The 16,328-nt window shown below is 55.7% G+C and overlaps 1 protein-coding gene across 1 annotated transcript in view; it reads right to left on the reverse strand.

Annotated features, from left to right (window-relative positions):
• Window positions 1-307: 307 nt before the first annotated feature.
• HECTD4 (HECT domain E3 ubiquitin protein ligase 4) overlaps window positions 308-16,328 on the reverse strand; it is a 120,776-nt gene continuing 104,755 nt past the window's right edge. The window contains exons 62-75 of the mRNA XM_015586776.2: window positions 15,338-15,561; window positions 15,099-15,250; window positions 13,907-14,013; window positions 13,152-13,275; window positions 10,636-10,826; window positions 9,718-9,864; window positions 8,767-8,886; window positions 7,960-8,115; window positions 6,346-6,449; window positions 5,894-6,115; window positions 4,298-4,464; window positions 3,762-3,957; window positions 2,993-3,215; window positions 308-2,482 (exon numbers count right to left, since the gene is read on the reverse strand). Of these exons, the coding sequence (XP_015442262.1) occupies window positions 2,346-2,482; window positions 2,993-3,215; window positions 3,762-3,957; window positions 4,298-4,464; window positions 5,894-6,115; window positions 6,346-6,449; window positions 7,960-8,115; window positions 8,767-8,886; window positions 9,718-9,864; window positions 10,636-10,826; window positions 13,152-13,275; window positions 13,907-14,013; window positions 15,099-15,250; window positions 15,338-15,561 (2,270 nt within the window). The 3' untranslated portion in view covers window positions 308-2,345. The remainder of the gene's footprint in view (window positions 2,483-2,992; window positions 3,216-3,761; window positions 3,958-4,297; window positions 4,465-5,893; window positions 6,116-6,345; window positions 6,450-7,959; window positions 8,116-8,766; window positions 8,887-9,717; window positions 9,865-10,635; window positions 10,827-13,151; window positions 13,276-13,906; window positions 14,014-15,098; window positions 15,251-15,337; window positions 15,562-16,328) is intronic.

Below are 16,328 nucleotides of genomic sequence, written 5' to 3' on the forward strand. Positions count from 1 at the left end.
TCAGATTCAGAGAACACATTGATGGTCGCCAGAATGGGAGTGGAGTTGGGAGGATGAGTGAAAAAGGTGAAGGGATTAAGAAGTATAAATTGCCAGTTATAAAAATAGTAATGGCGATGTAAAGTACAACATAGGGAATATAGACAATAATGTAATAGTATGTGGTGTCGGGTGAGTACTAAACTTTACCAGGGTGTTTACTTCATAAGTTATGTAACTGTCTAATCACTATGCTGTACACCTGAAATTAATATACTGAATGTCAATTGAAAAAATGAATTTAAAAGAGTAGATGATCACACAACTCTTAGGATAAATCAAAATTAGATGAAGGTTATTTATTGGTGCAATTCTTTTCCTGTAGTGAGCTTCCTTTACACAGCCATGGTGTAAATAGCATCAAATTGAATGAAAAGTTTGTTAAATGCAACCATAAATAATTATAATAAATATACATCAAGTAACTTTACAGCACACGTTTTTTAGGGCCAAGGTTTGGATTTGTCTGGACCTCAATGTGCTCTCTGGGAGAAGCAATCACGTTAGCAGCAGTATCTTACTCACAGCTGTCATCTAATCAAGTGATGGGCCAACAGAAGCTTCCCGCACCCGTCCTGGGGAGGTAGCTGACAGTTCTGGGTCCATTCAAGGAATGGGAAGGATTGGAGGGGACCAAGACTTTAAAAATACAGGAGGAAGAACCACTTCTAATAAATCCAAAGGCTCTTTCATTATGCAGAAATGAAATAAGAGGATCCTTGTCAGGACTACATCCTGCTGCGACCCCCAGTTAAGGGGGCTGGGGCCCCGGGAGGCGGCGGCCAACCACATTCCTTCCAGGTAAGGGAACTGCAGGCAGTCACCTCTAGACAGTGATCCTGCATCACATGGAAGTGACGCCACCGGACGGTTAATCCGGCTTTCTGTTTCTGTAGGTTAGGGAATCTTTTCTACAATGGTCCTTAATGCAATTCCTAGGAATAACGGGGTGACGGGTGCTATCGGCTCTAACTCTAAAATCCACACCCTCCATCAGGCCAGGCCCGCAGGGGGGGGGGGGCCGCACCTCCCTTTCTCACCAGCATTTACGCTCCAGAGCCGCCTAGCAGCGCTCACTCAGAACTTTAGTATTCACAATATTATACAATAAATACAGTGATGTGATTCTGTGAACTGGCAAGGCCCAAAATGACAAGTGTCCAACAAGATGACATATGCTGCTCTTGAACAAAGTACCTGGACAGAGACTTCTTTGGGGCACAAACGCAGGGGGCAGTGGCTGAGCCTGGAGCAGCCCAGCCCTGGTGCGCACACTGGGCGGCGAGGGGGTTGCTGGGTGAGCCCAGCCAGAGGGGCAGAGGGACGCCCCCACTTGCATTTCCATCCGGACTGGAAGGGTCTCAGTCACCGAAGTAGACCCCGAGCTGAGCAGAGCACCTCAGACAGCTCTTTTTGAAATGGGTGTGTGGCCCTTGGAGAAAGGGCCGTTTGAGCACAGAAGTGGGGCAGGCTTGAGTCGTGTGCTTTCCTGGTCAATCCGTCTCAGAAAAAGGTCCCCACTCGAGCACTGTCCCTCCGACTCCGGGTGTCCGCTCACCTAGAGCTGGGACGCACCTGGCCTGGCTCTGAACCAAGGTCGGGAATGACCCCTTTTGTCTCCTGCCCCGACGAGCTCTCGGGGGGAGCTGTCAGACCAGGGCCCCAGAAGAGACGGAAAGCAGAGAGGGGTCGTCTGGGTGGGAAGGGACAGGGGACACCACGGGCTTTTCCTTAGAAAAACCCAGACCATAAACAAGGTTCTAGCTGGAAGATTAACGTATAAACCTCCACGTTTGGGTAGCTGGCTTAACCATTTCGAGATGGAAGGAGGCCTGCAGGCGCCGCGTCCAGCAGCTCCGGCCGAGGCGGGAGGGCCGGCTGCCCGCAGGCTTGTCTGTGGAGCTGCCCTGCAGAAGGAGCAAGGAGCGGCGCCCTTTGCGGCGATGGCATTCCACCCCAGCTTCCTGCTGGGTGGTTCTGCGATGTGCAACCTGCGGGCCTTAGGGCATCAGAATCCGGTGGCCACGAAGGACAATGTCCAGGAAGATCAAATGAGACACAAACCGGGAACTAAACTATCCTACAAACATACCATAAACAGGTAGCAAAAGAACCCACCACGAAACGTACAAATACAGAAGGTTAAGTAAGTCCTCCAGGGGGCCCTGGAATGTGGACACAAGTTCAGAAAAGCAAATCTCGCCAACCCCTCACGCAGGGCCCTGGAGGGACGTGCCTGCAGTCGCAGGCTTCCCAAGCCGGCAGAGCGGTGCCTCGGTGACAGCCTCACTCTGGGGCTCCCTCCCTCAGCCACTTAGCGGGTCTTCGCGGTAGTGAATGGCACAACGAAGTTTTTCCAGCATGATTTCCAGAGAGGAGTACTGGGGAAGCTTGATCATGAACATGCAGGTCTCCACGCGGATGTAGCGCGAGTCTGGGGAACCTACCGGAAAAACACAGGGGCCCGCGTTAAAGGGCTGGGCTAGGATCCCAGGAGGCCTGGCTGGCCCCTCCCACGGGCCAGGGGGATGAGGGCACGGTAGCCTGGGGTGGGGCAGGAGAAGATTCCAGATGGGAAAAGGGCAGGGACAACAGCACAGGCACCAGACTGCTGACCAGTGAGGGAATCTGTTTGCAGATAGGTTTGTCTGATAAGCAAAGGGTTCTGTTTTAATTACTTTTCTGCATTTAAAAGTTGAAAGATTAAAACAATTCTGGATTTTTAGCTTTTAAAAATAATGGAATATATGTCAACATCGGGCCTGTACTGCCACGCGGTGAAGGTCGGGTCTGGGAGGCACGTGACCCTGGACCTGTCCCTCATTTACATTTGGGTTTTGGTGCTTGGGGTCGCATGTCCATTGTTCACCCTCCCTCATGCAGGGCGCAGCTCCCAACTTGAGAGGCGGGCCTGTGTGTCCTCACTTGGAGCATGACCAGGGGAGGGCAGTACCTGCTGTGCCATCCGGTGGGGCGATCTTCATGGGGTACGGGGGCACGTGGGCTGTGTCGGGGCCCCCGTCTTTGCAGGGGCAGGTGAACGGGATGCGCTCCTGGTTGCAGGCAAACTTGATGAACTTGCACAGCTCCTCCTGGGCAAACATCTCCAGTGCCCCCCAGAAGAACTCGATGTGCTGGTCCGTCTCCATCAGCCCCACCTGGTACATGGTGTGGGCCTGGGGAAGAAAGCAGCAGCGCCACTGCTAACCCAGAGCCTCCCCAGGATGGGCCCAACCCCAGACAGGGTGCGGCCGGGAAATGATGGCCAAGGGACACGGGGAGGTTCGGTGACGACGATCACCGCAAAGGCAGTTGTATCAGTGCTGGTCTGTGGCCTGGGCACCAGGCCTGGCAGCAGGGACTGTACGTATGGTACCCCTTTGACCCCACTGGGCAGGTCTTCTCACCATACCCAGCAGAGGTAAAGTGACAGGCACAAGGTCTCCTAGCTGGCAAGGCCAGGAGCAGGCCAGGCTGAGGAGTGGAGGAGTCTTGGCAAGAATATGCGTCACCTCGTGATGGTGGCTTACAGCATGGGCTCTGGAGTCAGGCAATCTGGGTAGAGTTTGACTCTGCCATTTGCTGGCTGTGTGACCTTGGGTAAGTGACTTCTCTCGTAGCTTCAGTGAACTCAGCTATGAGGTGGGGATTAGCACAGCCCCTCCCGCATGTGAAGAGGACAGAGTGCTGGGCCACGGAAGGTGCTGTGACAGACCACTGACCTTGAGGAACTCGAGGTTGATGTAAGGGAGGCCGCAGGTCCGCAGCTCCATCTCCAGCGGGCTGAGCGTGGTGAGCAGCTGCAGGGGGATGATGGAGCCCAGGCCGGCCCGCACCGCCGTCACACACTCGTCATTCTGCAGCTCCCGCAGCCGCAGGCTCCTGATGGCTGCTGCGTAGATGTCCTTGTTCTCCCACCTGTGGGGTACGGTTGGGGGGGGGGGCAGGGAGAGGTGAGGGAGGGCGCTCGTGGGGTTGCTCCTAGGTGCCCAGTTACCCAGATTCCTCGGTCCTGGAAGCTCAGTGAATTCCTCTCTTGCCTCTGGGTGTCACCTACCTTCGAGTTGTTTTCTTAATAAAATCCTTCTACTGAAAACAGTCCACCACCTTCCTTGGTACCCAATGTCCTGCCTCACACTCCCCACCCCCTCCTGGTGAAGGCCACCTGTCACCTTGTGCTGTTGCCCAGGTCCAGGTGCTACTGTCACACCCTGACCGACCAGTTCGGTCAGTCCCCTCCCCATGCGCACATACTCACGCCACAGGGACGAGCCGGCCGCGGCTGCACAGCTCCACCTCCTCGCCCGTCATGGTCAGGTAGGTGAACCTGCAGCAGGGCTTGTTGGGACCGTCGGGGCTCTCAGTGGCCAGGTGCTGAGAGGCGATCTCGGCACACAGCGCTTCCAGCTCGGTCTCGTCGTTGATCTGGAGGGCAGAGGCAGACCGAGGCTGACTGGCTGCCCCACTCCCAAGGCCCCTCGGGAGATGGCATCCCAGTCTCCAACTGGGCAAGCACCAGGCACGGTTGGGGCGGGAGCTACCCGCGGCCATCGTGAATGGGCCATGGCTCAGGCCTGGCCAGTCGGAGCCTGCCGGGGGTTGGGGGCCGGGCACGTGACCCAAGCCTGGCCAACGAGACTCCAGTTGCGGGGCTTTTCCTGAGACTGTTCGGAAGCGGCAGCCTCTTTCACTGGTGTGGACGCAACAGTAAGATGAACACCTGGTCCTGCTGGGGGCCACCCTGAGACTGATTATTGATGCTGACGTTGGAGCACCCTGCCTGAAGCCAACACTACATTTGTACATTTAGTTTTAAGAGCAAACTTTAAAAAAATTTTCTTAAGATGGTTTGACCTGGGCTTTCTGTCACTTGCCATTAGACAACCCTGACATAATTCCACCCGTGGAAGACATAGGGGCTGGCCTCTCCGCCATCTGGCACACATTAGGCTCCAAAAGACACTGATGTGCAGGCTGAGCTACTGAACTGATAGCAGGATCGGACCCAGAGCAGAATGAGCCTGCAGCTTTGGATGAAGGTGGGAGTTAGGGTCTGGTCATATACGTGTTCTTAGCTGCAACCTCCCTACCATGGTGAAGGCTGCAGACACCCGGCAGAAGTTCAGAGCACTTCTCCTTGGATCTTCCTTCCCTGCCCCCACCCCTGGTGTAGTTCTGGTATTCCTGGTGTTCCAGCACCTTCTGGGGCCTTGCCCGTGCCTTTCAGACAGCAGCCTTGGCTGGACTATCTGCCTGGGCACCATCTTACATGCCCTGCCTGCCCCAGGCCCTTGCTGCCACCCACCACCCCAGGAAGACTCCTCAGAGCAGTGGCTGACAGGTACTCCCAAATCCCCAGCCCATGGGGGCATCTTGCTTTGACCCTTTAGACAGTTCAATGTCATCCCTCTTTCTGCTGAGAAGCCAACTCTAGCCTGTATCTCGGCTTTGTTGCTCCCTTGTGCAGTCTGCCCCCAAGTGGTAGCTAAGGGGATGACTTAGGCAATCAGGTTCCTCAAAGGACCCATCAAGTTTTGTGACAGTGGGGCACGATCAGGATCAGCCAATGACCTCCTTCAGATGAGGTCCCTCTGGAGAGCAGCCTCGGCCATGCCTCAGACACTGTCAGGTCACCCCCAGTCTGCTGCTGTCAGTAGGGAGGGAAGCCAGAGGCTTTTGTCCCCATGAAGTAAACCTTGCTGGCAGAAAGGGCTCACATTCCCTAATGTTTCCTGGGAAATCCCAACCAGTCTTTAGTTGGGGAGCTCGGGTACCCCAGCCCATGAAGGCAGCAATAAGGGTCCTGGAGACACTGCTCCTGCTGCCCCTCAGAATAAATGGACTTTCCACTTACACTCTCGAATTTCTTGACATAATTGTAGGTGAGTATGTCTGCTTCCTGCAGGTCTCGGTCAGGGTCCAGGGGCTCGCCCACCAGCGTCTTCCAGAAGGAGGGCAGGAGGTCCAGTGGAAGAGGGACGTCGGCTCGAATGGCAATTCCCAGCAACTGCCCCAGGAAGTGCAGCAGCTGCTCCTCCCCATAGGTGACGGGGCTGGGGGTCAGGATGTACTTGCCCTGGAGGTAGAGGCAGAGTTGCGGTGACTGGCATGTGCTTTGACTTCTCGCTGGGGACACATGTCCCAGAGCTGGTCCAGCCAGGGCAGTGAGGGCCAGCTCCACCCAGACTAGGGAGGTTTACAAGGGCAGAGGGCTGCTAAGGACATGCTCCCATGACCCCGAGTCACTGCCCCTCAGGAATGACCGCTGGGGGGCCGGGCTTCGAGTCCAGGTCTTGGGTGTCTTACCTTATTCTTGTTGACAGCTGAGCTGGGGCACAATAGAAGGAGGGACAGCGAGGAGCTCTGCAGCTCTTTACACACCTGCCACAGGAAGTGGCGGAAAGAGCCACCTGCGGGACAGATGGAGACCTGTCAGCCCTGGGACTCCACGGCCTCCCTAGCCCACAGGCACTGTCCCCACATGGACCCTCAACTCCTTTGCCAGCTGCAGCAGAGTGGAAAGAAAACTCGCCCGAGGGCCAGGAGACCTGGGGTCACATGCTGCTGTGCCACTTACCAGTTGGGCAACCCCAGAAAATCCTTCACTCGCTGAGCCAGCCTCACTCAATCTATCACGGGGGTGGGGGGGGGGCAGGAAGTGTACCAACCTCCCAGGCTGGTTTCAAAGGTTCGATGAGATCGAGTGCTGACCCTAGGAGCAGCAGCTCTCACGCTGCCAGCTGACTTGTGGGCTTGTCTGAGCCGTGTCCGTCTCCCGGGCTGCGCCAAGAGTAGGGCGCTGGGTTCACCCAGCACGGCCTCCCACCAAGGCCCAGGGGCTCAGTGCTTGCTCAGTGAACGCACAGCTGCATGGACGGACGCGCGAACACAGACGAAGGGCAACGGGCCACTGTCAGCCCTCCACACTGCCATCCCCAAGGTGCCTTCGGTTTTCCTCTCAGTGGCTGGGCCTCTTCTACCCTTCCCTCTGCGTCCCCCCTCAGTGCCCTGAGGGCAGGAAGCTGAGGACAGCTGCTTGGTTGGAGCTGCATGGAGGATTTGCTTGGGGACAGATGTCAGTGTCTGGCCGTCACTCAGCTTCCACGGGGAGACAGGAAGCCACCAAGCTTTGGGCTTTGGAATCGGACAGACCTGGGCTGGAGCCCCAGCTCGCTGCCTGACCTTGGAAAAGCTACGTAACTTCGTGGTAGCCCAGTCTGCTATACGTAAAGCGGGCCACCACCAGTACTTTGTGGCATTTTGGTGCTGTGAGGAGTGTGGCGTGTGGCGCACGCTGAGCTCTGTCCTCAGAGGACTGTGGGGGGAGGACGCCACTGCGCTACTGGATGAGGCGCTGCCCCGCGACAGTGGGGATGGGAGGGGAAGCCACCCCAGTGCGCCCAGCTGAAGAACTGGGTTTCTTCCCTGTTCCAAAGCGGGAGACGTTTCCCAAAAGTCTGGGGCTAAAACCGACCAAAAGGGCCACGAGGAGCACTTTCTGAGCTGCGTTTCCTCATCCCCCACGCTGTGACATGGTGGAAGGTGCCATTTCCATCATGGGCTCCCCAGCACCCTGCCTGTCACGGGCCAGCCGACCCCTCAGCCGGGGCTCTCCCTGGGGAAGGCGGCCAGTCAGCACTGCGGGCGTCCCTGCGCCAGCCAGGGCTGAAGTCCCCGAGCCTGGACGGCCCTGGGCTGAAGTCCCATGTCAGCGGTGGACAGTTCCTCTGGGGGCAGGGGCAAGTCCGGGGAGTTGGGTTTGGGGAGGCTGCATGGCATGGAAACCAGGACGTGGCGCTGACTCTTGCTAATGGGAGACGAGCCTGGGCAGTTCGAGTTAAAACCGCAATGACTTTTACACCCCAAACACGGCCCCCACCGCGGACTGGCCGGAGGAGAGCTTGATGGGCTGCCACTTACTGGTGCCGTGGACCTCCTCCCCAGTGAAGCGGATGTTGAAGGCATAGGTGGGGTCACCGCCACTAGCCAGTTTGACACAAAGCTGAGAGGATGGCACTGAGGCCAGCTGCCGGGCAGCCTGGCAGAAGTAGGAGTTTTCAGAAGCTCTGATCTCCCCTGGAAAGAGAGAGGAACTGATCGAACCTCCCGCGCAGTCTCCCGCCCTCACTCTGCCCCTCGTCCGGCCCCCTGGCCTTCTCTCTGCTCCGCGAACATCTCTAGGTCTTTCATGCCTTAGCCACCTGGCATCCTTGTGGCGCCACCTCCTTGCCACTGGGTGGCTGGCCCTCCCATCCCTCCGTCGGCCTCCCGGGGCGGTCCTCCCCAACCTGGCCCTCTCTCGTTTCCTCTGCCTCACATCCCTCAGTTTGTTTACGTGCTGTGGCCGAGACTCCTGGATGCCTCCCCAGGGTCCAATCTCCCTCTCTTGCCTGGTGCCTGAACCCCGACTTTAGTGGGTCCAGGGCCAACCACAATGAAGTCCACATCCCGCCGCCCGCTTCCTGCAGCCAGGTGGGGCCGTGGGGCCGAGTTCTCCAAGGGGCGGTAGGGAGAAGGCTTTCCGTCTTCCTCCCGCCGCCTGGAGGCCAGGGCTCATGAGGGCCCGAGCGATGCTAGAGCAGCGGGACGGAAGCTGTCAGGTAAAGGAGGAACTGTCACCGCAGCCCTGGATTCCCTTCTCCTAGAGGCTTCTCTCGTGTGTGAGGAATCAACTCGTTTGTTCAAGGGCTGCTACTTGTGTTTTCGAGTCTGTGCAGCCCGTCTTACCCCCCACGATTTCCAGTGGGTCCAAAGTGATCTCAGGCGCCGCGTGGTCAGCTGTCCTCTGCACGGTGGCGTTCAGGACCCGGTTCATTACGGTTACCTTTGTGTCGTAGAAGATGAGCCCTGAAGGGAGGAAGCGGGAGAGAGGCTGGGACGGGGCTGCTCCCCTCCCTTCCCCGTCCCTCCTGAGGCCCGGCTGAGGCCATTGCCCCTCGGGGTCTTCTTCTGGGTGCCCTTCAGGTCCCTGGATGCCGTGCTGCCAGGGGCATAGCGGTCCCCACTTCCTGGCGGGTAATTTGTTAGGATCCACCCAAATGTCAACACGCAAACCCTGGGACTCTGTCATGCCTGAGACACACAGCTCGCAGACGTACGAACCCAAATACACGAAGGACAAGGTTTGCCATAACATTTTCTGAAACAGCAAAAAGTAAAAACCAGCCAAGTGTCTATCAGTGGAGGACAGGCTCCAAGGCCACGGGCGCTCGTGCCGTGGGCTGCAGTGCAGGGCGGCTGTGTGTGCCGAGAAGCCTTTGAAGTAGGCTGTCATACAGAAAGTGGAGTTGCAGAATAGAATACGTGACATAATACCCATTTTTGGTTAAAAAAAAAAAGTGTGTGTGTGCCTGTTAGTACATGAATAGGAAAGTCTGGGGGCAGATACCTACGTGTTAACGGTCACTTCTGGGAGGCAGATGCGTGGGAGGCAGACGGTGATCATAACTTTAACTGGATACGTTTCTAAATAATCTAAACTCTTTTCAGGTAAGTTTAATTTTTTTCAGAGCATGATTGTCTTTTCAGAGCGTAAAGTAATTGATTTTGGGTGAACTGGGGCTCCAGAGGAGACCTGCATGTTAAGTGTAAGGTTGGGGATGTGGGGGGGTGTCACCCCGAAAGCGGCCTGGAGGCACGTGATGGCCTGGCGACTCCACCCGGGGCCCAGGCACTGACCTTTGGCCTCCTTCAGCAGGGCGGCGATGCTGTGCGTGAACATGGGCGTCTGGCGCAGCTCCACCAGGGGCAGGAAGAAGGTCTCCAGCGTGGAGTTCAGGGACTGGAGCAGGGCGAAGCGCAGGCGCAGGCTCTCGACGGGCACGCCTGAGGGCACGAGGGACAGTCAGGCCGGGGGCTCTGCCCAGCACGGCTGCGACTCCATCTGTGAACAACTCGGGTGGTCCCTACGCCTGGGGAGGGCCACCAGGGGCAGGCGTTTCAAGCGGGACCAGGAGGCTCCTGCAGAGCTGAGATGCACTGTGAGACAGCGGCCCCCAACGTGCCGGGGACAAGGGGCGAGGCCCAGGTGGGTCAGCGGGAGGCCTGGCTCTTAAGGAATCCAAGGCCCCCAGCCCACCTTTGGGGCCTTGCCAGGACTGCATACTGCATTATTTTTAAACTTTTAATTTGGAAATAGTCAGACATATGAGGAGTTGCAACAACTGTGCAGAGTCCTGTGTTCCTTTCTGTCAGCTTCCCCCAGTGTGACATCACATATCAAAACCAGGAAGTTGGGACATTGGCACAGTGTCCTTTACTTGTTTGTCCACATGTGTCTCCTCCCCAACCGTGAGAAACAGACATGGGGACAATTCCTTCCCCACGACGCCCTTCACAGCGTCTGGGAGAGAGGGCGGGCCCTGGTCACGCGGCTGAGTGCAGGTGTGCAGGCGAAGCGGCAGCCCGGGGCACACGTGGGGACAGGTACAGAAACGGGCCCGGGGGCCATTTGCCAATGTGTCGTGACAAGAGTCATTTTCCAGGGGCGGGTCCAGAGAGATTGTCTTTTTTGTGCCTTCCTTGCATTGCCATGGGGGATCCCTGACAGGCAGTGGATGGGGTCGTCCCTGAAGGCATCCCCCTAGGGTCACATACTCAAGAGACAGGCCACTCTGGGGTCGGTGGCGTCCGCAGGGTCCAGGTACACCTCGTGGGGATGGAGCCGTGCGGGCGTGATGGCGAGGTGGCGGCACAGCCGGTTGACATACTGCACGAGCGCCACGTCCATCTCCAGGGTCCACCTCCTCGAGGCCTTGTGTGCGTGTCTCACGTCGATGCAGGCGCACCTGGGGAGAAGGGCAAGGTGGGCGGGCGCTGGGGGATGGGCGGGCTCCTTGGGGCCACGTCAAGCTCCCAGAGGCGCTTCTAGGATGGCCCGGCCTCCGGCTGTTTCCTGGAGCTCAGCCAAGGAGCTGACTGCAGAGGGGGCCGCACGTCAGCAGAGCAAAGCCCACGCGGAGCAGGCTGGAGGGGCGGGAATGACGCGACCTTTCTGGAGTTTGGCGACACACATCCACACGTGCCTCCCTCTTGTATGTGGGCAGTGGCGGAGCAATGGTGGGGCTCTGGCCTTCTGGGGTGAAATCGAGGCCACCCAGAGTGGCGCAGGCCACAGAGCATGCCTACGTTTTGAACTTCTGTTTCTTCACCTGTAAAATGGAGCTAGCGACAGCACGGCCTCATGTGGTGTCACGGGAACGTGCTGACAAGATGCCCGTGACGATACGCCGTGGTGCCCACACGGGAAAGGGCACTATGAGTGCCAGCTGCTGGTGTAAGGGCGGCCGAAGCCGTTATCCTTTACCCGGTGATCCCGTCTCAAGGCCCACCTGTAGAGCCATCTGATGAACGAACGTCAGAGGTGCGTTTGAGCGCGCGTCTCTGCGGGTCTGCTTTCCCATGGCAGCATCAGACACAAGCCAAGCACCCACCGCCAGGGCTCAGGTGACTACACTCCACTGCCCCCTAACAACGGCCCGCTGGGCAGCCATTACGATCAGCTGGTGGAATCACACTGCATGATGTGGGAAAATGAAAAAGGCAGACTGCAGAATGGTGGGTCTTGTCCGATCCCACTCCCCCAGCACTGAAGAAACCTCCCCCAGAAAGAGGTTGGGAGATGTTTAAGGAAACGTGAAGGTGACCATCCTGGGCGCAGTCACAGGAAATCTGCGTGCGTGCACATCCTGCACGACGGTCTTGTTAAGTGTGTGTGTCCTTACTCCACAAACATTAAGCCGTCAACCTAAGGGAGGCAGGGAGGCGGGTGGGGACAAGTGCCTCTGGTTTTAGAGGCCACATCGTACTTCAGGTGGGCCACATGAGGTGCATCACACGGAGAGGGCCGATTTGGGGAGGGGTGGAGCGTGGTGCCTAGCCTCTCTTCACTACAGGCCACCTCTTCCTTCCCGGGAAGGTAGAGAGACCTTCAGAAGAGGACCTTCCCGCTGGGAGGGTCCCCTCGCAGCCCCTCCGGGCCAGCTGCTCCAGGCAGACGCCTCTGTGCCCTGAGACCAGTCGTGGTGAGGGAACGGTGTGTCAGGGCGTCATCACGGCCCCATGATGCGCAGGCACGAGCCCTTCCAGTTATCACAAAAGTGTCACTTTGGAATTAATCCAATTTGTTCCCTTCTCACTTAATACATAGTTTCTGGCCCAGAATGAGTGATTTTACTTCCAACGAACCCCCAAACTCATCTGTTTTACTGATTTCTAAAACAAGTCGAACACCTGTTGCTGCCTCCATGATGCCCAGGCCCACGCAGAGACCGACTGAGCCTCCGATGAAGGTACAGAACACGGTGCCAAGCAGCGAACGATTTCCCAGTTCTGAACACGGGCTTTTAAATAGCAGGCTCTGGCAGCCCTTCCTCCTCTGATGCCCAGCACGGGCCGTGGGGTACATAGCCAAAGGGAGACGGTTTGGTTTGCTACCATCTTGTCGCTTAGCTAGAAGTGGAAACCTGATTTGTTTGGCCCTGGAAGCTCAGTGAGCAGTGATCTTGCTGTGCTCCTGCCTGGCAGGGACAGAGGGCAATAAGGATTCGGAGGAGAAAAGGCTTCTGGAATAAGAAATCATTCCTGTTAGGGGCTGAAATGTGAGTCTCTCACTAGCCCCTCCCCCAGTCATATGCTGAAGGCCAAGGTGACTGTATTTGGAGGCGGGGCCTTTAAAGAGGTAATTAGGGTTAAATGAGGTCACAGGATGGGCCCTGATCCAATGGGACTGGTGCCCTTATGGAAGGGGGAAGAGACCCCAGGGCTGCATGTGCCCAGAGGAAAAGCCATGTGAGGACCCAGTGAGAAGGTGACTGACTGACTGTGAGCCACGGACAGGCCTCAGCAGAAACCAGTCCTGCCGCTGCCCTGATCTTGGACTTCCTGCCTCCAGAACAGCGAGAAAACGAATTTCTGTTGTTTAGCGCAGGGTCTGTTTTCAAATGGGTTAGAAAACCCGCCTTAACAATTATGAAAAGTTAGGAAATGACAGCAGGCATTAAAAGCAGGGCAGATGGAATGGCTCCCCAGCAAGTGTTTTCTTGGAGATGCGTCTGGTGGCTGAAAACAATTTTTACAGACGGTATGGAACGGGCTGGGGGACAGCCTCTTACCTCTCAAAGTGCAGGTCGTAACCACAGGATAAAATTGCCCTCCAGACACTACGGACGTCTTGCTTGGCTCGGTCAACGACGAACTTGTGAAATCCTTCCAAGGTCAGATACTTTTCCTCAGGGACTGATGGAAAATTGTTCATGGCGTTAGGCCTTTGGTAAGAAGTGCGTGCAGTGGGGCCTCAACATGCTCTGGCCTCATCCTTTCCTTCGGGGCCCCATCCATGTAAGCCTCCTCCTGTCTCCCGTCACCCCAGGGTCTGCTAAGTGGCCACATCCGCCCACCGCCCCAGTACACGCATCACCCTCACCCTATGGGGCCTGAGCTGCAGCCTCACGCCATCGGGCTGCTCGTCAAGTGGTGCGGGGCTTTCCCCACAGTCCCTCCCTTCTCTAATCTCAGACACATTTCAACTAATGTCGTGACCATGAGAGAACAGCTTTCTCCAACTCTGCGGAGATCTTTACTTTCAGTTACAACCATCTATTTTCACCTTGGGTGAATGGTATTTCTGGAGCTGCTGTTTTGATCTCCATAAGTTCATGGTCATCAAAGATGGCATCCTGGGGCAATGACTGGCACTGGCCAGATACATGGCCCCAGTGTCTTTGGCAATGCTGCCCCTGCTCAAACTAAGGCCTAAGGGCGCCCAGCCACTCAGGCACAAGCAACCAGGCTGGTTCCCGCGTGGGCCGCCTGTCTCCAGGATGGAAGCAGTCCCCGAGCCCCAATCAGGCCTGAGGTGCTCACTCACTCTCTTGTTTCTTGGTGGGTGACTTTTCTGGGTCCTTTTCGTCTGGCTTGCTCTTTTCTGGGGACTTGGGCTTCACCGTTGGCTTCTTCTCGCTTAAAGCAGTCCTGCTGCAGGCCAAAGCACTGGGATCAGAGGGAATGCAGAACCTCACACATGCATGAGTTCGTGTTCACACAGGGCTGGGTTCGGGATCAGCTTTGCTCTGAGCAAAGTTTACTGACCCAGTTCTGAGGACAAACTGATGCTGTCAGATGTGAAAAACCTCAGAAACACTTTTCAAACATTCTTTCTATATACTTCGGAGCTGTGCTAAGCAGCAGCCACTAGCCAGACGTAGCTACTTAAGTTTAAATTAATAAAGTAAAATTACGAATTCAGTTCCTTGGCTGTGCTCACATTCTGAGTGCTCACATGTGGCCAGTGGCCACTGTCTTGAACGGCACAGGCAGAGACACAGCAGACTTCCATCATTGCAGAAAACTCCACTGCACTGTACTGACTTAAAAACACCATTTATACGCAATTAATTAATTAAAAGACCTCTTATTTTTCTGATCATCTAAACAATTCCTTTAGAGACTCCTGCTAGGTAACACTTTGCTATCAGGTTTCAAGTGTATTTGAGAGTCACAAGCCCATAAGAAAATTCTATTAAACACGTATGCATAGCCACATGGAATATTACACCTCAATTAAAAAAAAACAAACAAGGAAGCTGTTTCGTGCAAGCTTAGTAGAAAACAGAGCAGTAAGGGACAGGCGGTGTGCACGGCTCCCACAGCTGGGTGTGGATGCCATTTTGTACTATTTTAGCCATTTAAGAGAATACATATGCATAAATACAATGTCATGCCATAAGATGTGAAAAGTAGTTGCTATGTGAGGAGTAATTACATTTTTTTTCATGTATGTATTTTGTAGTCTTTCTACAATGACAATGCATTATTTGTGTGGTTAAAAGCAGCTAGAGTTTCAAACAGGTCTGCCCACTTTAGAACGTTTTATCAGTTCAGACTGGACTGCTTTCCATCCCGCACGGTCCAGACTTCACCAGACTCGTGAATAAAATGAAACTCTCTCAGCTGACGAGCCAAGGACTGGAAGGGCCCCGCAGCCGAGCAGAGAACGGCCAGGATGGCGGGGCTCCCGGGTGCCCCTGCCAGGGCCGCCTCCGAGCGCCACGCACACCCACCTGACGCTGTTGAGCACAGCCTTGTCCTTGGTGGGCGGCTTGGTGATGGGCCGCTTGGTGCTCACCACCTTCACGGGGTGCTGCTCCTTCCCGGCTCTGCTGTACTTGCTCTTGTCAAACTTGGGCTTTGGCACGCCGTACTTCCTTAGGATCTGTGGACGAGCAAAGGGGACAGGGTCCTCAGGCCCCCCTGAGGCACTCTTGGGGCCCGGCCCGGGCACGGGGGCAGCGGCAGCTACCTGGGTGAGCTGGTCCTCCAGCACCTTCTTTGGAGGCCGGACGTTGGTGAAGAAGAGGTGGAGGAGGTTGCCTGGTGTCTGGGAGTTGATCTGCTCTTTGCTCAGATAGATGTCGGACACTTTGATAGGCTTTGCTGGTGTCAGGCTCAGCATCTGCTCTGAATGGGCGCAGCTCTTAAATATCTCCGTGAGCACCTCTCTGGCTCCGGGTACCAGCTTCTCACCTGGTACGGAACGGAGGAGGGTGAAAGGGTTCTGCCGTGAACATGCCGTGGCGGGAAAAGCCTGCAGCACTTTATTTTTCATGAAGAATTTATTTTTGAAATTGTGTAACAGACATTTAGTAGCGACGATGGACAGTCTGCCAAAGCCTGGTTTCCTCTTTGGGGGCACACACCTCTGTGGCACACCCAGCATTCTTTGCAGTAAGGTATGGCCTTGTGACACGGGACATGAGCCACTCCTGGGCCAGGCTGCTCTCTTCTGCACTCATCCCCTCCACTGGCAGCATGGACATGACAAGCCCCCGGGGATGGCAGACCTTGGCGCTCACCCTGGACTCTTACACATACAGGAAATTAACTTCTATCGCTGTTCACACAGGGCTGGGTTCCGGATCAGCTTTGCTCTGAGCAAAGTTTACTGAGCCAGTTCTGAGGACAAACTGATGCCGTCAGATGTGAAAAACCTCAGAAACACTTTTCAAACGTTGTTTCTACATACTTCGGAGCTGTGCTAAGCAGCAGCCACTAGCCAGACGCAGCTACTTAAGTTTAAATTAATAAAGTAAAATTACGAATTCAGTTCCTTGGCTGTGCTCACATTCTGAGTGCTCACATGTGGCCAGTGGCCACTGTCTTGAACGGCACAGGCAGAGACACAGCAGACTTCCATCATTGCAGAAAACTCCACTACACTGTACTGACTTAAAAACACCATTTATACGCAATTAATTAATTAAAAGACCTCTTATTTTTTTTATCATCTTAAC

Source organism: Pteropus alecto, unplaced genomic scaffold, assembly GCF_000325575.1.
Source record: "Pteropus alecto unplaced genomic scaffold, ASM32557v1 scaffold113, whole genome shotgun sequence".
NCBI lineage: Eukaryota > Metazoa > Chordata > Mammalia > Chiroptera > Pteropodidae > Pteropus > Pteropus alecto.